Here is a 21,218-nt window from a genome sequence, read left to right on the forward strand (position 1 = left end):
TACTACAGCATCACTGGGTTTTCAGCCTTGCATTTCACATCCTCACCATTTTTTGCTTCTATCCTATAGGTAAGGCACAGAACTTCAGACCAGGTAATGGCTTTGAAGATGAACACACTGAACAGCAACAGAGCAAACATGCTGAAAGAGGTTCAACTTATGAATAGACTCTCACATCCAAACATCTTAAGGTACACTGGCTTTTTTCTGAATTATATAGAGACAAGTTGTCTTTAGTAAGGCTGTCCTATTTTCTTTTTTCTTTTTTTTTTTTTTTGTTATACTATATCTTTTGTGAATGTGTTAGCATCAGTTGCTAATTTAATAGAAGAAGGGGAGGAGGAAGAAAAGACTCAAGAGAAAAAAACCCAAAACATCCCACGGACGTGATTTTGGTATCTGGAGTTCACCAGCGATGAGTAACATATGTCAGAGGGAAAAACAAGTGTTCACATTTTAAATTTCAAATGAATCAGTAAAGTGATATGAAGAGGGAAATTTGGCTTCTTTCCGTGAATTTAAATTATTGCAAATTTAACACCATTCAAATAACCTATGGTTACTAATCTTACAGATCAGCAATGCAAAGTGCCATAGCTGCTGCTTATTTTTAGGTCTGCTTCCTAGTTTTTAGCATTTTCTTATTGTAGTATTGCAAGGTGGTGTAAGAGGGACAGAAGAAAAGAAGCTAGAGTTGAACTAATCTGATTTATCTGCTCCTGAAAGGAAAAAGGTAGTTCTTGCTTTGCAATAGATTTCTGCATGCAAATCCAAAATGTTTCAATGTGTATCTTGTTATTTCTTGAATCTTTTTAGTCTTGGTTACTCTTCTATGATGATGTGACAAGCAATTAACATAATTAGCTGAAGCCATAACATGAAATTTGAAGATGTGATGTCAGTGCACCAAATAACCAGTTCTCCCAAACTGCTGTTGCACAGCTGGGATCCAGTTTTGATCTCAGGCAGTACATCTCTTTCTGAAAAGCTTTGGAGACACAGTGAACTTTTTCACTTAATTTCCTCTTTTTCACCTGTCTGTTAAATAGTACAGATGTAGTACTGATTCCTAAAATCCTTTATAAGCAACTTTTGTGGTCCTTAAAATCCTTCATCAAGTGATGTGTAACAATGGTATTTCCTTCAGTATTTATGAGGACACATATTGGAAGCATTTTAAATATCTGTAGGAAGCATTCCATTAGTTCATGTCTTTTTTCTGTTTTTTTTTTTTTTTTTTAAAACCTCAAAAACCTGTGAACTTAGAGAATTTTTACTCGTAGTAAACTGTATTGGTTTTATTACAATATATTTACTCAAGTATTGTAGTAATCTGTCCTTAATTACAATTCTTAGTCTATTTTCTCTGCTCTGTTCCCAGCAATTCCTCCTGTTTGGTTGGGGTTTTTTGGTTTTTTTTTAGTTCTCCCATTTTTTTTAATTTAAATTTTATTATCTATCTGGCTTTTTAGATTTCAGGATTGTTAATTGGTTCTTATTTTAAAAAAAATCTATCTCTACAACTCTGTTCAAAATGAAGAATTTGATTTGGGTTTGGGTGAGGGAAAGTAGGAAGGGAATAGTTTGACAGGCAAAAAGTTCAGTTGCACCTTACTGTAACTTTGCTCCCCCTTAAATGGAGTTACTGAGGTGTTGCTGAAAACAAAAGTTATTGTGCTCAGTCCTGAGTAATTGCTGAAATTTAAATGTTTTATGTTGTCTAAGAGATCATATCTCTGATATACTGGTCCCCTCTGGCCTTAGAGCCTGTGAATAATTTGAAGTCAGGGGTGTTGCACAGATGGTCCTGAAGGAAGAACAATAATGTATTGATTTATGCCTGAAGGAGAAAAGGAATTTCATTTGGTCTCCCAGTTATTACCCAAGATTGATAGAGAAATCTTTCTCTCTGTGTGCTCAACTAGGCAGTTATGAGTGAATACATCAGAAATAAATTACTTAAATAGAAACAGTTTATCTTTGCATAGAAAAAGAAGGAAAGAAGTTTTTTTTGAAGGAAAAACTGCATTTGATTTATTAGTTGCTTGATCTGAGGCTTCTTCTGAGAGAGTTGGTTCTCTGGTAAAAAATATTGCCTTTTTCTTATCTGTTAGGTGAGTCTCCTTGCTGCAGGGAGCAAAGACATTGCTACAGAAAATGCAAATAGGAAAAGAGTGTTTAATTTTAGTTTATTCTTTTATTGAAAAATTTGCCCTTACAGTAATAAGCGGTGAGAGGTTGTTTTGCTGGTTTGACAACATTGTATTGTCAAAGAAGAGCAGCTGGAGTTGTATTGCTGAGAGGCCTCTAGGAAAACGTTCTACAGCAACATGTTCCCACTGAAATGTTTTCTGGGATTATTTTTGAAAATTTTAAGCTTGTATTAGTATTTAAAGGGAACATCCTCTTCCAAGAAGTTCTAATGTATAACTTCTCCAGGGGCTATGAGCTACTTCAGCTTGCTGATAAATATTATTTTCTTCACTTAATTTCTGTCCTTTGGAGTTCTTCCTCCATATTACTGAACAAGGTGTTTTGTCACTAGCATCAAGTTTACTTCTCTATGGATTAGTCACTGAATCTCTTCCACATGCCTTGAAGGTGTACTCTGCTTTTTATGTAATATACACCTCTAAACTTCTTCATATTCTGTAAGCTCTGGGACTACCTACTGTTAATTTATGCTGTAAAAAAAATCCACTTTCCTTAGTGCTGATCTGTTTTTAGAGAGTAAGGATGCGAGTGGGTTCTTAGGCTGAAATGTTGAGATCATGTTGGGCAGTGCTTGATTGTAGTGGGTAAGGGCTGTGAGGTGCTCTGATATCAAATGGCTTGTAAAATTATGAAGCTGGTCAGATATTGGCTTTACAGCCTCCAAATTTCTTCTCTCAACCCACTTCAACATGTGCAGTTTAAATTCACTGCACACTTTTAGAAAGTGAATGTCAGGTTTAGCAATGATGCATTTATTTTAGTGTACTAAAATATTCCTTAAGCTGGGTGTGTGGTTGTATTTTTGAATGTGTCCTGATGCTTTGGTACCTAAAATTGGTAATTCAATCAGTGTTTTTGTCCTATAACTTTTGTAGTTTATATGAACTAAGTGATATGGAGGAGAGGTTCATTATTATCCTTTACTCATCCCTTTGTCAGTGCTCTAAAATGTATAGCAACATTTTACAAGCTGTCAGTGATGTTACTACAAAGATTTGGTGGTTTTGCCATTGATTGCACTGATGTGAATAATAAATACTGCTAGCTATTTAAACCTGCTTTTGCTTCTGTGCTGCCCATATCAATTCCTTTTTGGAGTTACAGATGCCTTTTGAGGTTTTTGATCCAGACTGTGATCACTGTTCTGGAGTGTGTTTGTCAGTAGTTGCTGACTTCCTTCCATTCCTTAGCTCAGTAGAGATCACCTGGAGGCAGGTCCATGTTTTTACCTTAGTGACACTTTTGTACTGCTTGAGGAGATGGAGTAGGGTTAAGGTGTTTCAGTTGCTCTACTTCCAATATTTGGTGAAGTACCAATCTGAGTATTTAGGCTTTGAAAGCAACATGCCTTCTTATGCATGGCATGAAAGGCTGACTTTAAATCTCCCCACTCATTTCACTATTTCTGCACTTGAATTCTGCTCCTGGCCAGCTATGTAGATCCATCTTGATCAGAAGACTGATGTAAGTGAAGAGTTAGTTTTCACTTACTAAGTCCCCAGTAAGTATACCGTCCCCATGGTAGGATCATAAAGATTCCAGTGGTCAAATATATGAGTATATATAAATTTTTAATGTATTTTCCATCAAGAAAATGAGAAACTGCCTTCTCTTAGAGGGTTTATTTTGGCAAAAATGGAGCCTCTTTGTCAGTCTGTTAAGGATATTTTACAATAGATGAGTCTAGCTTTTGCAGCTACCATGATGGTAAAAACTAAGGGATTTAGGAGTTTTGTTTGTCTCCCTTTCTCTTGTTTCCCATTTCAGCTATCAGATATGATTCCAGAAGCAGGATATATGATAACTATAATGGAGTAACTTTTTGTTCAGTCACTGTCTGGTGTTCTTAGCAAACTATGTATGAAAGAACTGCTTACTTTTTTGGTTTTTCCCCAGGGACCAGCTTAGGGACACTTCAGGAGTGGACAGGGAAGAAGCAGACAAAGGGTGTTCATGTTTTATTCTGTTTCTACCATCAACTTCATCTCCTGTCTTCACCTCACTCCTGCATACAAGCTAAACATGGAGAACTAAAATGCTTTTCTGCCTCTGATCTCCATTTCTCCCTGCTTTGGGTGTGGGATGTGCTGGTCTTATCACATCTTCCCTCAAAACAGATGGGGAGAGGATGCATGAAAAAGTGAGCTGGACTTCTGATTTGTCCCATGTGATGTTTACTCAAACCACTTCAGTACAGGTTGGGTGATACATGGCAAGACTGTAATTGCTGGGGGTAGGGAAAGCAGAGGTTTGGAGCATTTCTTCACTTCCTTATTAGCTTATGTCCTATTTAAAGAGCAGTGCTGTTAAGGGCTTGGGTCAGATCTGGTACCAGAGTTATGAAAGGTTTAGTGTATGCTTATAAATGTGTTTTACTGTTTTGCTGCTTCCCTGAGTGCTGATGTGCTGCTGTAGTCATGAGTTTTTACCCAAATCAAAGTAAGAAAATAGGGCTGTGAAGGACTCAAGAAATCTCTGTCCTTTTGCTTTGAGCTGGGAGCCTTTGGGCTGCAGCCTGGGAGACCTGATAGCTTCTCATTTTGGTAATACCATGCAAGTGTGGTTTTTTTCATATTCACAAATGAAGTGCTGTGCTACGATAGATTCCCTGTCTCCTGTGCTTTCTCTTAAATTAGTGTGTCTTCAATTTTGAGATAGAATTTCAGTCTTTAATATCACGACTGTTTGCATGAAAAAGTATTTCTTTATTTGGTCTGTACCTCGGGGACTTGAGTTAAACCATTCTGTGCACAGAAAGCCTCAGCTCTTGTCTTAAGTGCTCTCGTGGGAGCTCTTGGAGGTATTGCTGCATGTTTGGCTGTGAGCATGAAGGCAGATTGACTCATTGATTAAACCCACCTCCTTGTGCCTGCATGCACACAAATAGGCACACAGTGTGTGCATATTCCATGAGCTTCTTTCAAGGAGAATTTTATTTCATCTCCTTTGAGACAAATCTAGCACCCTGGGAACACAATACCAGGGGTTTTTCTGTGTGCAGTATTCTCCTTTCAAACCTTCCTTTCTGTGAAATTACTTGTGATGGACTTTTGTTACAATAGCCAGAAGGATGGATTTTGTCTTTTAACATCCTTTGTCATATTGAAAAGTGCTTTAACAGGAAAGAAAATTACTTTTCCTTCTCTTTGTGTAATGTGATTATCAAAAACGACTATTTCAGGAATGCAGTGTACACGGCAGCAGAAGAGAGGCTGTATGTGTTGTGTGTAGTATGTTACAGAAAATGATAGATTAAATGCCTTACCTCTGTCCAGAATCAAAATGCCAATGTAGAAAACTTAAAATACATTTTTAATCTATCACGGTGCCTAAAACATTAATGCAGACTTAATATTCTTACCCTCTTCCTTCTCCAACAGTCAGTGTGATGAAATAAGAGGGTGTCTTCTGACCTTTTGTCTCTTTGTTACTGAGCTCGTATTAGAGACTTTTGCATTGGTGTGTTTGATTTGTTTCTTATGTTTAATGTTATCAAAGTGCTGAATTTTCTCATACAAGCAGTAAGTTTCTGAGGGCATCGATTTATTTTGTTGAGGTGTAGCTGCCCCAGGTTTATCCACAGAACAGGAATGTGTCCCAGTGAAGTTGTTTTAATGGGAAGCATGTGTTCAGTGTCTGGGTGTCCACAGAGGCTGTATAATCTGGATGTGAGTTTTACTTGATAAATTAAGGCAAAGGTTGCAGACAGAGGAGATGGTTTCCCCTTTTCTGTCCAGAATTTTCTTCCTTGCCGTCTGACTGAACTGGAAGTAGTTTCAGCTGTAAAGCACTAAGAAATATCCAGACTACCTTCTCTTGCTCTTGTTTAGGAGGAGGGCTATTCCAGACTGGTTGGGGAATTGCCTCATTTATAAAATGAGACTCCCAACATCTGTAGATTGCTGACATTTGTTAGAAAGCATTTTGTGGTGGAAGTGTGGCTGCACTGGATTTAACAGGGTGGACTCAAGTAACATGCTTCGTATTTGCAGCTTCTGGAAAACTTTTCCAACCCCTAGTTACGATTTTGGAAGCGCTTCAGCTTCCTGATAAGGCCAGATACACTGTCTTGAAAATAAACTTCCTCAAGTCTGCAAATGGTCTCCTGCTTTGTGGATGACAGGATCATTGAAGCGTCTTCCAAGTAGAAATGCTTATAGGAAGTGTAACCTTTGGCTGACAAGACATTCTGCTGAAGTTCACCTACAAGCACATTTTGGCTCAGGAGACAGAGCGTCTCGCCAACAGGAATAATCTCAGCTGTGCTGGACCAGCATGTCAGCTTCCTCTCCACAGAACTTGGAATCTCATCGGGGGCAATCTCAGAAATTGAAATCAGATGTTAAATCTTGCTTGGTAGTTGTATTTCCCGGTAGCAGCCGGGTGTATTATCTTATAGTGAAAATCCTTTCCAACAATGTTTCGTAGCAGTACTTGGCTTAACCAAGTGGCTTATTATTGCTTGATAAAGCAGCTAAGCAGAAGTTTTTCAGGAATTTGGGTCACTACAGGTCTGTTCTATCAATCTGTTTTCCAGAGTCTGAAAACTGAGATTCATGACACGAAGTTTAAATGGCTTCAGTATGTTGCTTGTAAACTCATTAATTCTGTCTTTATCAGTGTATCTGGTTTCTCTTTTCCTGGGGAATAGCTTCTAAATATGTGGGGTTTATAAAGGTATCTTTGTCCAGCTTTTTTCCATGAGATCATGATATGGAGCTTTGTTTTTAATTTCTGATTTAAAGTTAGAAATGTAGATCTGGTTCCTAGTAGAAATCCCAGGTGTTTAAGACTTTTAAACTCTTGCTCTTGATTACTCGAGTTAGTGTGTCTTTGCTGCCTTAAGAGTAGGTTCATAAAGGTAATGAATATGTTTCCATTGAGACTTCCCTGGACCTAAAAAGGTTGGCAGAAAAAGTTAAGTTCTGCCAGTCTTTAAATGACAGTGATGTCTTCCCTGTTCGGTAAAGATGAGACAAGAAATTTAATTTTTTCAAAATGTTGATAAATTCTTAGATGCGTTTGTATTTTAGTATTATGTCAAATACAGTTAATTCTTAATTTGAAAGTAGTGTAATACACCTTTACAAAGGAAGAGGTGATAAATAGATGAAAACATTATTATTTTTAATTACTTAGCCTCAGTTTTTGTTAAATGAAAATATTGCCATAGAGGGTTAATGCTGTGTAATTAGTGCATTTCATAGAAGAGAAAATACTTTGAAAAGTTGTCTAATAGTGGAATTCATATATTGAATTTTTTTTTCCATTTTTACTTGAGAATATAGCCATTAACACCATGCCTGATAGCTCTGGAGACTTTCAGAATGCACTAAGAAACAGATTTTCTGCTCTGGGTTTGTTAGTCTCAGGAAGATTCATTTGTCAACTTGTTTACAAAGTGGTTCATATGCCATGGCTGTATGAAGGGAAACTCAGAAATAGCAATATTTTGAGTAGATGTTGTATCTAAAGGAAGCTTCTTCCCTTTCCCCTGAATACCTGGTCATGCCTTGTTGTTCTACATGAAGCAAGAGGAATTGGGTTTTCACTGCCTCTCAAATTAAAATTTCCATATTCAGGGAATATTGTTTGAGATGAGAGCAGGCAGTAGATGTTCTGGTACAAGTTGTGCTGCTTCTTTGGTTATAAAAACAGATTTCCACAGCTCAGCTTATGCAAAGGATCTTGCCTATATAATTTTTCTTCGACTGCTTGTAATTTACCAGTCAGCTGTTAGACAGGAGAACATTGAGGATCATTCATTTCTTCAAAAGCAGCTTAGCTGAACTAGCACTACATATGTCTTGCATCATTTTTGTTTTTAAATTCAGAAGTGTTTCAGGATATGAAAGGTCCTTTTCCTTTAAATTGTTCCCCATGAGATGCCCATCAAATTTAATAGAGTCATGCATTTCTACCCCTTGCTTGCAAAATGGAAATTGCTGAACATTGTGGAGATGACAATTCGTTTTTGCTCATTGAGACCAAAACTTAAATGATAAAACTGAGAATTAGTTAATCTGGGAAGAACTGACACTTGAAGTCTGCAGGGAACGCTCTGAAGTTTATATAGTTTGAGCATTACTGAACTTTCTCATGGGGGATGTTTACTGTTAGTATTAGTTTGCATTTTGTCATTTTTAAGTTCAGCTTGGATGGTGGTAAAAATGAGCTTTCAGTTGTTTCTCATACGTTAAATAGATGGCACATTCTGTTGCTTTCCAGAAAAATCAAGGGTGACAGTCATTACTATTGACAGCAGGAGTCTGGACCTTGTGCAGTGTAGGGAACACTTGTGGAATGTCTGTATACTGGATACTATCAAAACTTGCTTCCATCCAAGTGCTGGAAAGAGGGGGTTGGGGCAGGGAAGTGTACAGCCTGTATGTGCCCTCATAATCCTGAGTGGTCAGGAATGGGATAGGAAGAAACATCTCTATGCTTAAACAGCAAAATGCAAAGGGAAGTAATTTTCTGTTTATGCAGACCAATAGTGGATTACTTGGCTTAAACTTCCTTAAAACAGAACTCTGAGACTGTTCCTTTCTGCAAAAATCATTATATGCTGGCCTGTGCTTATACTCAAATTAGTGACTTTCCATATTGAGTTTGAGCTGTCTCCCCTGCTCTCTTGGAACTGCTAGTTCAAATTATATTGTAATGTAGACACATGATTTTGTTTTGTGCTGAGATGTTTAAGTAATCACCAGTGAAGTATGCAGTGTCTATGAGGCTGAATATTTTCTTTTTCCTCCTTTTGTGGTGTTTCCAGAAATTTTTATTATATTAGTTTCTTGAGAGGAAAAAAAAGAGGGGGAAAAAAAAAAGCCCAAACCACTTTTCTTTTCTTGTTTCTTGTAGGTTTATGGGTGTCTGTGTGCATAAAGGACAGCTACACGCTCTTACTGAGGTAAGACTATTTCATGATGTAAGTACTGAATATGAAAACAGTTCTCAGGCCAGATTCTGCAACTGCTGTTGAGTGATGTTTCTTTTATGGGGCTGGTGAGTTAATCGCTTGGTAGTTACTGTGCTGTGGGAAGGCTGCAGAATCAGGCCTCAGAACTCCCCTTTGCTCACAGCCCTTGTATGTCTTTTCTCAGAAGCACTTATTAGGATGGGAAAAAAAAATCACAGTAGGAACATAAAATTTCCCTGACAATGTTCGAAATGAGAGACGTGCATTACCACTGAGCTGCCCCTAAGTGTTATTTGTTTCAGTGACATTGCATTGTATTTAACTCTTATTTATACTCCAGCTGTACATTTCACAGGTGAGTCAGTGACATTTCGGCTGGGTGATATTATTGTGTTCAACCCCTACCACTTTCTTATTTGGAATAACATCAAGATTACAGCTTAATCTGGGTCCTGTTAAAGGGAATTATGCCATTGCCCATGGACCCTGGCCAAGATCTGGGTATCAAATGTGAAGCTGAAGTTTCCGTTCATGTGAGTCTTCCCACCCAGTTTTCCTGGGTTGTGTGTTTAATCCCTCTGTAAACTGCTCAGGAAAAATAAGAAGGTAGTATTCTCTTGTTAGGAATAGTGTTGCCTGTTTGAGTCAAAATCAATAAAATATTTTGCCTTTTGTATTAGTTTGAGTACAGATTGAAAGGAAAGTCATGTTTTGTAAAGTTAATATTGCTTGCTTACTTCTGATTTGTAAGAACTGCTCAATTAAAAGATTAACCCTTTCCCACCCTCCCAAAGACAAGTATGCTATTAATTAGCAATTAAAGCAGGTTCCTGGTATGGTGTGCTTGCTTACTGTAAAATGAGGAGACTGGATAGCTGTATGCTAATTAGCAGGATATGTGTCACCATCACTTTCTGGAACTTACATATGCAACTCTGAGGCAAAGATGCACATATGTGGGCAGTGAATTTCTTCACCTTCTGGGGTGACAGTTCTGCAATTCTAGTTCCAGCTGCTGTTGGAGTGATGCACTCTAGTTCACAGTGTCTGTATTTCTAGTGTGAGAGCAAAGGTAAAGACACTTCCAGAAATTTCAAGATGCAGTATGTGTGAGCACTTTGATGTGAGAGGGACAGGTTTTTTTTTTATTTTCCCTCCCACACACACACACCTTGTGCTCAGTAGAAGAAACATTTCTAAGATGGCTGTTCAAGACCTTCTGGCAGACTTTGCTAACGTTATTGCTGATTTCTTTTGGACATCTGATAAATGAAAACAGGGAGGTTTTGTGTCCTTTCACTCACTAAACGTATCCCAGAAGAGATCGAGCTTCATAACACTTTGTAATACTAAAACTTGGCAGATTTTCCTCAATGTGGTTTTTTGTTTGTTTGGTTTTTTCCCCTCCTTCACAGCAGTTGCTTGCCATTTAAATGTCCCTCCCCACCCAAAAGCCAAGAAAATGAAAACAGTACAGATGCTTCCTCATGGAGAGCTAACTTTGTAGCTGCTTGCTTTGCTCAGCTATTTTTGAGTTCTTGGCAAGCAAATAAATCTAAGAAAGACTTCAAAGAATAACTTTTTATAGTTCTAATTCAGAATAACAGAAGAGATTTCAGAAACATCTTGAGACCAAAGAGGAAAAGTTTTAGACTGAAGAAGGTTGCTGCAACGTTTTGAGAAACAGAAGAATTTTAGTGACATGTTATAAAAGTATAATTAGTGAACACTGCTTTTCTTCTGTGGACCAAGAGGGGATTTAATGCCTTCAATATGAAAATCCATGACCAAATTTGATGTTGTAGGGAAGACACACACAATTTTGCCCAGTGCAGTAGTTGTTCTTTGGTTTTACAGAGTTTTTAAAAGTTAAAAGCCGTGTATGTTCCAAGTGGTGGAATTAGTTGTCCTTTCTGGCAACATTAGTGGCATTTTTCATCTTGAAGTGTGTGTAGAGTAATAGCTGAGTTCTGAAGACTTCTGGAGGTTGGAGAAGGAGGCTGAAATGATGAGCTGAAGGAGTTATTAGTAAGACGGACGTGGTGAATCACCAGTTCAAATATAGCCCAGGAGGATAAACAAATCAGCCACTGTGGCTTTTTTCAGCCTGTGGTCCAGAAAGGTGGTCTCCTGGCTTCCAGTGCTCAGCATAATTGATACTGGCCTGGCACTACAAGTACTCAGAACTTCTGCCAGGGTTTCACCTCTCTGGAGATGAAACTGTTGATTCAGAGGCCCATTGGTCAATAGGTGTCTGAGTCACTGCAGGGAGAATCCTCTTACACTGCCTGTGCTGGACCTGTTCTGTAAGGAGCTTAATTATCCCTTCTTGTGTTTTGAGAGTACAGTTGATGATATGCCTGTGTAAAAGGGATACAGCATCACTTAGAGCTTATGTCTGAGGGCACGATGGGAAATCATGTTTATTTAACAGGAGTTGAGAACTTGTGGCAAATGTTCAGTGACTGCGTTTAGAGGACTTGTACATAATGCCCTCCTGTGCTATTAACAGGCAGGGCAACAAATACAAATGTTTTAGAAGAGCCTTGAGGATTTTGTAAACCTGTTAAGGGCCTACATTAGTAATATACAGCACTTTGTTATTGGAAGGCAGAGTTGAAAGTGTTAAGTTTTTTTTTGCATGGGACACAGGAGAGGATCATGCAGAGCAGGTTTTTTGCTTGAGGAGGGTGTTGATCTTATGTATACCTTGGGATTTTCCCTTTTGGCAGCATTTTGTGTTGTTTTAATTTTCCTCTCTCAAGTGGCTTTTGTTTTTGAAACTTGAGCAAGAGGCAGTTTCTGTTTGTTTTGGTTTGTTTTTTTCAAAATAAGAATGGAATTGTTTAATTATAGACTTCACTAGGACTTTGACCTTGTTCTGAATCCACAGTCTTATCAGTTTTGATAATCCAATTTTTTATTTAAGTTCTCAAGCCAGAAGCTATGGCATATGCCTCTTCTGAAGTAGCTCAATATCCTTAAATTGATGGAACAGTGTAGGCTGGCGAGGACCTCAATCCCTACAAGCACTAAGTTAAGAAACATTTAAGGAAAGCAAAGTAAATGCTTTAATAGGTGTATCACTCAGATGAGCTGGCAGGCATTAGACTGCCTCAGTAACGTTGAGCTCATGGGCACAGATTTGCTGTGCTTGTTTTCTGTAAAACCAGAAGCTGGGTATTCGTTTCTCAGCATTCAGCTCTAATCTGAAGCTGGTGGTTTGTTTCTGTAGCTACAGGAATCTGCAGGGCTTCCTGCTGTACTCACATGCCTCTCCAAACTAATTTCAGCCTCTCCCTCAAGCTTCTCTGTGCTTTCCAGCCACCTTCCTAATCTGACAACTCTCTCTTCACTTCCACTTCTTAATTTCCTGGCACAGAGCAGCATCCTCAGTCTTGGAGAAACTTGGATAGTAGTAGAGCTCTGGTGTCAGCATGAGGTGCTGCTGAGCATTCAGAGGCAGTATTGGAGCTGCTGCCAGGATGTCAGCAGAGCTCAGGGACACCGAGCTGGGAGCCAGTGTGGAGCAGCCAGGGCTCAGTAGGAATCGTGTAGGATCTTATCCCATACACATTTACCACTGAATGGCTGCTTGAGCAAACATCCATTTTGGATGAGAGACAAACAAATTTATGTGTGTGTTGCCAGTTTTATAGGCCCGTGCCAAAGCTGATACCATAGCTTACAGTCTAGCATATAAAAGCCACTTCATACCTTCTTGCAGATCTTAAAATTATTTGTAGAACTCTGTTAAACAGGTTTATCTGAATTTCTAGGAGACAGGTCAGGCTAAAATCTTGTTATAATTAGATGTATATATATACACAGAATGAGTCATACAGCTTGGTAATTCCTTCTTGGAAAAAATGAAAGCCCTGACAGCTGTGTGTAGAGAAGATGAGGAAGGGAGAGTTATTATGTGTTGATTGGGATATCCTGAAATTGCAGTGCTTCAGGGACAATAGTTAATTGTTGCAACAGAAGTTTTATGACTATTAATTCATACTGGGAGATAGTAAAAAAAGTGTGCAAATGCTCTGCTGCCATAATGTGTAGCTTTATTTGTTCCATGTGGGATTTGACGTGCAGTGGGGCAGAGAGCAGGGCTGCTGCAGTGATGGGAGCACTTGGTCAGTGGTGGAGGGGTAGGACAATGTTATTTCAGCCAGCAGGTGGACCTGCCTGAGGTGCTCTGCTGCAGGCTTTCAAACATTGTCCTTGCTGGTGTTCTGCCTAGTCAGCCCTTCTAATTCCATCCCATGGTGTGGTATGAGATGTTTTGTGGGTCTGAGTATAGCTGGGCAGCCTTGGTTTTAAGGTCCTGTGGCATTGGGACAACAGTAGGATAATGGTAAGGGGTGAGCCAGCCTTTCTGTGCACCTGCCTTCTCCTGAGCATGCCAGTTGCTGAGTTCTCTTTATCAGCTGCAGTGTGCAGAAGTACCTCAAAGTGCCTTGAAGTCTAAAATATTTCCTGCCTGCTCAGTGGTGCTGCCTGCAGTAATGAACTGTGGTATGAACTACACATATAATGCAGATGTATGAGACAAAAATTGCTGTAAGAAACATCTTGACTGTTTTGTTTGTTTGTTTTTTTAAGAGAATCCACATAATTCTTTGAGCTTGTGCACGTTTTCAGTTCAATTAACTTTTTTATAGCTGTGTCATAAACCCCAGGACAAAGTTAACTATGGAAATCCTTCCAGACGTGGTAATTTTTATCTTGGGCAAGATAATTGCTATTGGACAATTTTGACATGTTGTACTGTCATAGCTTACTGAATTTGACACTGCTGTTTTTACCATCAACCACAATTTGATTGTTTTGGGACAAGAATGCTGTTTGGAAAAGACTTTTTTAAAAATTCCTTGCATAGTGTATCCCTTTTGTACTTGTAAAGCTCGTCTTAATGAAAATGCCTGTGGCTTTTGAAGGGAGAGGTTTTTTTTTCAGTGAGTTCTTCTGTGATAACTGAAAACTTTCCTTCTCTGCTTTCTCACCTTTCAGTAAACTAAAAATGCAATTAGTGGAGTTTTGGGTTTTCACAGACCTTCCTTTTTTAGTATTTTTCTTTTTTACTTTTGGAGATAGCAGTGATTAGAATGAAAACATATTAAAAGCTTGACATTCTCAGCATTGCTTTAATTGTGCTGAATTATCCTTTTACAAAGAATGGAAAGTAAGTTCTTCAAGGGAGAAGGTCCTTCTGACGTGCAGCTTTCACAAGCAGAATCTGTCATTAAAAGTACTTCATTTTCCTCTTTTGTTTTTTACTCCTGTCCCTTCTTAGTCAACTTTTTGTGGAGAACCTTTGACCCTGGAATGGAGAAAACCAGACAGACATCACTTAGGTCTCCTCTTCTGAATTTTATGCTACAGCAAAAATTGTAGGCCTACACTGCCTTCTAGATGGTAATTGCACACTCTGGAGAGTTTTAAAAAGCTTTGGAACACCATTCCTTCCCTCCTCCCTCCTTCCCTCATCTCCTGTAAGACTCGCTAATCCCTACTTTTATTCCACCAGTATGATTCATATTGTTTGAATAACTTTAGTTTTACTCATGTAAAAACTCTGCAAATATTTACCTCTGCTTTGGTGATCGCAGCAGGCTGTCAACTCTAGAGAACTTGGTGTCTTTGGAACTGGAGTTCCTATTACCTGTCATTCTGCAAATATTCCGTGCAGCAAAGGAATTATTCCCAGTTTGAGTATTACCTGTTTACCAGCTGATATTTAGTTCCTGGATAAGTTGGCTCTGGCGGTCGTTCCTCAAAAAAAAGAATAGTTGCAGTGTGAAGTTGATTAACCTGAGCTGGAAGACAACTGAAGAGAAAGTGAAAGTTGTGTTAAAGATGGCACTAAGTAGAAAATTAAAAAAATTAAAGGACTTTTATCTTCATCCTAGAAAATTTTCATCATAGAAAAATATTCCTTGTTTGTTGGATACTCCCATCAAATTTCTAGCAAAAAAGCTCCAACAATTTAGAGAATTATTAGGGAAGTCCTTTAGTACATGTAAGATGAAAGGTTAAGGTATTACCTACTGTGTTCAGTGAAGCCATACTGATCAGAGGCTCCCAGATCAGTTTGTATTCCTTAATATCTTGTGCTTTTCATTAGCTCCTCTTGCTTATTGAAATCTTTCTTAGATGCTCTATGCAGTCTTTCTGACTGTAGTATTGAAAAAAGAAAACTCTAAAGGAGGAGCCAAAAAGCAGAGGGGTGGGAAAACTCTTGAGGTGTTTTAGTTTGTCATCATAGCGTGATAATCTTTTTTTCAAGTTGCTTCAAAGGATCTCTTTTGGATGACTTTCAACAGCTGGCATTTTTAAGTGCCTCTTGGCTGTAGGATGCTGCGGAAAGACTGCGGTTTAAACTTTGTAAGAACTCTAAGTATGTGTAAAATTCTGCAGATTAATTCTCAGCCAATGAATAGCATGATCTGTGGATTATCACTGTAGTAAATCTCTACTTGCCTGCTCTGCATGGACTTTTTGTCCATAGTTCAGATGTTTTTTGTAGCATTCGTTGGAGCTGCAGCTTCATTTTATGGAAGGGGTTCTTTCAGTGGTGCTGTACTGGTGCCAGTGCTGGACAGTGTTGTGTAGAGGCAATCTGGGCCTTTACAGGTATAAAACCCAAGCACCAGAACAGTAAGTTTAGCCTTACTTAAAGTATGTCAGAGGCATTGAGTCCTCTACTAAACTACGCCTACTTTGTACCCTTCCTGGTATGGATTTGGATTTTAGAACTGCGTATATTTAGTTCCAGAAATGTATGCTTTGATGACGAGAATGGTTATGTGGTATAAAACTAGAGGCACCTATTGCTATTACTTGCTTGCCCTTTTTTGCTGCTTTTGTTGTAGGGCTGGAAGTCCAGCCAGCTAGCACGTAGTATCCTTATTTCCTCTGTTAATTTGGTTGTTTGGGTTGTTTAGCTTTTCCTTTACAGGAGTCATTAAGAGTCAGGCTTTGCATATGCTTGCCTCAGGGTCAAGAGAAAATCATTCATCTGGAGCCCAGGGATCTGACCTCAAGAGAAGAGTAATTCACTCCCCGTTAATAACTGTGAGCATTCACTGTGGGACCTGAGCAGAGCAAGGGCCATGGCAGCAGAAGTAAGGTTTGAAACAGTGTGAAATAAGTCTGGTGTTAGGAAGACTGGGCTAGTCTGTAATGGAACAGGTGAGAAATCATTCCATTCCACTGACACTGTTTTCCAGCACTAAATTAGAATGAATGGTTCATGAGATGTCTGTTAGGGCTGTTCACTCTCTGCTTAGTGCTTTGTCACAGATTCACAGAGGGGTTGAGGTTTGAAGGGACCTCTGGAGTTCATCTGGTCCAAACCCCTGGCTTAAGCAGGGCCACCTAGGGCTGATCGGGGCCAGTTGGCAAGTTCCATATCATAGAATCACAGAGTAGTTTGGGTTGAAAGGCACCTTTAAAGATTACCCAGTTCCAACCCCCTCACCATGGGCAGGGACATCTCCCACTTAGACCAGGTTACTCAGAGCCCCGGCCAACCTGGCCTCAAACACTTCCAGGGATGGGGCATCCACAGCTTCTCTTGGCAACCTGTGCCAGGCCTTCACCACCCTTACAAGAATTTCTTCCTAATATTTAATCTAAGCCTACTCTTTTTCATTCAAAACCATTACCCCTTGGCATTGTAAAAAGTCCCTCTCCATGTTTCTTGAGGGCTCCCTTCAGGTACTGGAAGGCTGCAATTAGGTCACCCTGAAGCTTTCTCTTCTCCAGCTGAACAATCCCAGTTCTCTCAGCCTTTCCTTGTGGCAGAGGTTCTGATCCCTCTAATCATCTTGATGGCCCTTTATGTTTCTGTTCTTGAGGAAAAAAAAAGACTTAACACAAAAATTGTTGCAACTTAATAGGTGCTTTGAAATATCTTGTTAATTCTATCATCTTGTATTAAAATAAAGTGGAGTCTTTCTACACTAGGGAATAGGGATAAGGTAAACCTACAAGATGCAAAGATATGTTGCTGTGTGTCTACTTACTGGCACATGTTAATATTAAAAAAACCCAACTAACTAAACATGTACAGAAACACGAGTCTTTTCTGCTTCATTGCTCATGAACATCAGGGCTCAGTTAAGAACAGCTCAAAGTATCACCTTTGTTGTCACGTGCAGCAGCTACCTTGCTGAAAGGAAACAGGCACTGGCAATAGGGATTTTTCTTAAGAAGAGACAAAAAATTAGGAAGCTTCTGTTTATATTCCAGGATGAATGTGTTTATAAGATGTCAAACCAAGTTTCTAGCAATATCTCTTTGAAACTGTAAAGATCCTGATTCTTTAAGGTGATAAGCTTTGGGATGTGTGCCAGATTTCTGATATCAAAGTATTATTTTTAGCTTTTGCTTAAATTATTGTGATTAAAAATAGAGATATCTATAAATTTGAATATTAAGTACTAATGTGTATGTATCTGACAGAAGTTATTCTATTAGCTTTGTCTGGGACCACATGCAGACTGTGTACTTTCTTGTTTCTGTGTAGCATGCAAAATGATTCCTAGTACATCTTTGATCATTTTGAAATGCAGTTATAGTTGGTTTTATGAATTTGGTTCAGTGCAGACACTTCCCTTCATCTCTTGATTGTTTGTAATAGAATTTTAAAAATACTTGTCAACACTTGAGCCATATTTGGTCGTATTTTTTTCACTCTTCACAGCATATGGACTGTCACTTTCAGTTTTGCTGTGACAGTTCACTTGGGTTCTCAGTTTAATTTATAAAAAGTAGGTGAATGCACTCTTAGCAAATGTAGATCGAGGCTTGACAACCAGCTCTACCTTAATCTTTCTCTGTGCTATAAAAGGCATCATATTGTTTCATCTCCAAAGCAGTGTCCTTCCTTTGGATTCATTCTCTTTAGAGGAGTGCAGCATGTCTCTTCAGCTTGAGATCCCCATTTGAAAGACACATACCAATTTGCAGAGTTGAAGGGGCCCGTTCCTGTGCCTTTGATCCTGTCAAGAAGTCCAGGTATCTCTAGAAGCAACCATGTCCTGATTAACTGGAGAGTGCTAGACTGAACCAGCTGTATTGGTTTAGGGAGAGGACTGTCTGCCCTAACTATACTTTTTGAAAGGGTGCATGAGAAAGGAACTAAAATTAAAATCCTGTTTCCAGTGTTTATTCAGTCTGGATTATCAACTGTAGGAAGGCTGAATGAGGGTCAGAAGGATATGAGCACCATCATCTGTTTTATCAGCTAAAGATGTCTCATTTTTGTAGAAATAATGCTGTAGACACTTGCACTAATCTTATCCTAGCAGCTGAAGAATTCCAGACTTTGATACCCATCTGTACCTTGTATGTGAGATTTGAGTCAGGCTGATTAAAGGTAGATGTAAACCTGACTCATCTGTGTGCACCAGTGGATGCAAAATCAAGTGTGAACATGGTACATGTAATAAGTAAATTAGACTGTTCAAAGTAAGCAGAGTTTAAAAAGCTTGTAGGAAAGTGAGGGGGGTGGTGGTATTTGGAAAATGTCACACGTTTAAACCTTGAGTCATAACTTTAAGGCTTCTTAAATTATTTTGTAACACAAAAAAGCAGTGTGTCTAAGACAGTGAAGTTATTTCACAGATGTCAAGACAAAGTACATATTCTTTACTTTGTTTATATTATTTTCCTTGGGAACCCAATATTTTAGTGAATTTGTTAAAAAGAAAAAAGACTTCAGTCCCAAACACAGCTTGATGTGCTGCACATACCAAAAAAGTCCATTTAAAGTCACACAAGGGGGCCTGGTTTTCAATGACAGGAGGCAGGAAATTTAGTGTTCCTGACTGAAATTCCATCTCCAGTTCATACTCCTGTAGCCTGGTGCTGTGGCATATGGGGTGTGCTTGACCCTTTATTTCTTTCTCCAGCAAAAATGATACAGGTCTCCACAGGAGTTTCAACCAAGTCTGTCTGACTTGTAACTTTGCAGTTCTGAGTGCTTAAATATCAACAGGCAGGTTCTTGGAAAGCATGTAAAGGATCTTATTTAAGTTAGCTGATCTTCCAAATTTTTTGTACATCTGATGCCTACTTACTTTTTTTTTTTTTGACAAATGAAAGGTAACCGTCTTGTCTGATTGCAGCGATCAAAGACCTGGCTTTCCAGAACAACACTTTACAGAGCTGTTTTTTGGAAAAAAAAAAAAAAAAAAGTATTTTTGAGTTGGTTGTACCAAATTATTCACGCAGAATGCAGGGACCTTCAGTTTGGTAGGAAGCTAGATGCTGCTGTACCTGGTCACAACACTTGTTCTGAGGACAGAAAGATGGAATTAATTCTCAAAAAGCTGCAGCGAAAAGCTCAGTTGTGGGAAGCAGAAATCTGACAAAATGCTGGCTTGTGGAAGCCACAAGCTGGCCTTACAGGCGCGCTCTGAGAGGGAAGTGATGGCAGATCAGTTAGTGGAAAAAACTTACTGTAGGTTGATGATGACCAGGTAAGTAAAACTCACTGGGGACAAGTTTCCAGAGAAAGTCTGTCCTTTAAGCAAAAGCAGACAAGCAGTGAAAGATGTGTGAGCCCTGCACTGTGCTGAAGGCACCAGGGAGCTGCAAGATGCATCTGCACTGTGTGGTTAGGAGAGGAGAGAAGGGTGGGTTCTCACAGAGAAAAAAGTTCAGGCGTAAAAAGAACTATAATCAAAGACACTAAAGAAATCCTCATGTAAAGACAGAAGCCAAGACTTTGAAAGTAGGAGGTTAACCTGAGGTGCACAGTCTGTATTTATGCATGCAGGTGCTAGATCAGAAGGGACGAGCAACCAGTTATTTCAGTGAGAACTTCTGGACATGCAAGCTTTGGAATTCTACTCTTTCTTAATTGCTTGTGTATGAGCTTAACAGCTTATAGTTAAACCTCCTTTTTTCCCTTCCCCCTCTCTTTCTAATTTTTTACTAAACCTTGGCTACACGGGCTATATGTTGGCTTTAATTCTTTCCCTCCCCCTTGTAGGAGGATGATTTACTTGTTTTATCACTTCAGAGCCTGTAATAGTGCACAAGCAACTTTTAATCTTTACTTTAATTGAGGTAGATGCATCTAAATATGTTGTGTTCTGAGGAAGGCTTTCTAAGTATCTCGATGGTACAAACCTCTTCCTCCTTTTTAGAATGTCTCAGGGATAGAAGAAAGTAAGATAAGAAGCAGATAAATGTTGAACTGCAAACAGCAAGTTCCACTGTCTCATTCTTTCTCTCCCTTCCCCATCATGTGTGAGGTGGGTGGATGCTCTGTGTGTGGGTTGTGTGGGGTTTTTTGGGGAGAGATTTTAATATCTCTGTTTTGACACTCACTGTAAGCCTTCTGGACCCTTTGCCATTGCCTCAAGCTGAAAGAAAAACAAACAAACATTTTTGAACTTTATATTCTGCAGTTCTTTTATTGGTGGTTTCTGATATCCTAGAAATAGGTCTCAGTTAAGAGTGAGAAGATGAAGCTTCTCAGCCATTATGGTGGGGTGGGGAAAGAGGAGAGGAGAACTGAATAGTGCCTCGAGGACCAGATTTTCCTGTTACTTCTGTATATGGAGATGCAGTCCAAATGGGTACTGTGAAGTTGGCCATTTAACTTTTTACCTTGGAATTTTTTTTTATGTGTTTTCAGTAAATTCGGTTTGTATGTAGTGCTTTCTCTTCCTTCCCCCCTCTGCACCCTGGATCCCAGGAAACATACTCTGGAATTAACAAGTGCTTTGTAGTTTCACTTCCTCATTTCTCTTTACTTATCAACCATCCAAAACATTCAGAAACTGAGTTGTACAAGAAAATTCTTCTGATGTTTGCCTTTACACACTGCTATTAATAGGGGATCTTGGTGCCTTCTATAATTACCGATGAAGTGTTTGAGTACCCTCAAATCTAAATGGACATTGTGGCACAGTGGGAGTGTGGAGGCTTGGAAAAGAATTCTGAAACAGCTCAGAAAAAGTATTCCTTGTGCAGAATTTAAACAAAGTTTGTATTATGAGAGGTGTTCGTGTGCTATAACTTTTGCTCTCAGTAGATCCTTGTGGCTGTTTTACAGACTTCAAAA

General features: G+C 39.0%; 1 protein-coding gene across 1 annotated transcript in view; it reads left to right on the forward strand.

Annotated features, from left to right (window-relative positions):
- Nucleotides 1-21,218, forward strand: part of TESK2 (testis associated actin remodelling kinase 2) — a 70,231-nt gene that overhangs the window by 17,140 nt on the left and 31,873 nt on the right. The window contains exons 2-3 of the mRNA XM_008924348.2: nt 70-191; nt 9,079-9,127. Of these exons, the coding sequence (XP_008922596.1) occupies nt 70-191; nt 9,079-9,127 (171 nt within the window). The remainder of the gene's footprint in view (nt 1-69; nt 192-9,078; nt 9,128-21,218) is intronic.

Source organism: Manacus vitellinus, unplaced genomic scaffold (assembly GCF_001715985.3).
Source record: "Manacus vitellinus isolate BGI_N305 unplaced genomic scaffold, ASM171598v3 scaffold_21_pilon, whole genome shotgun sequence".
Classification (NCBI taxonomy): Eukaryota; Metazoa; Chordata; class Aves; order Passeriformes; family Pipridae; genus Manacus; species Manacus vitellinus.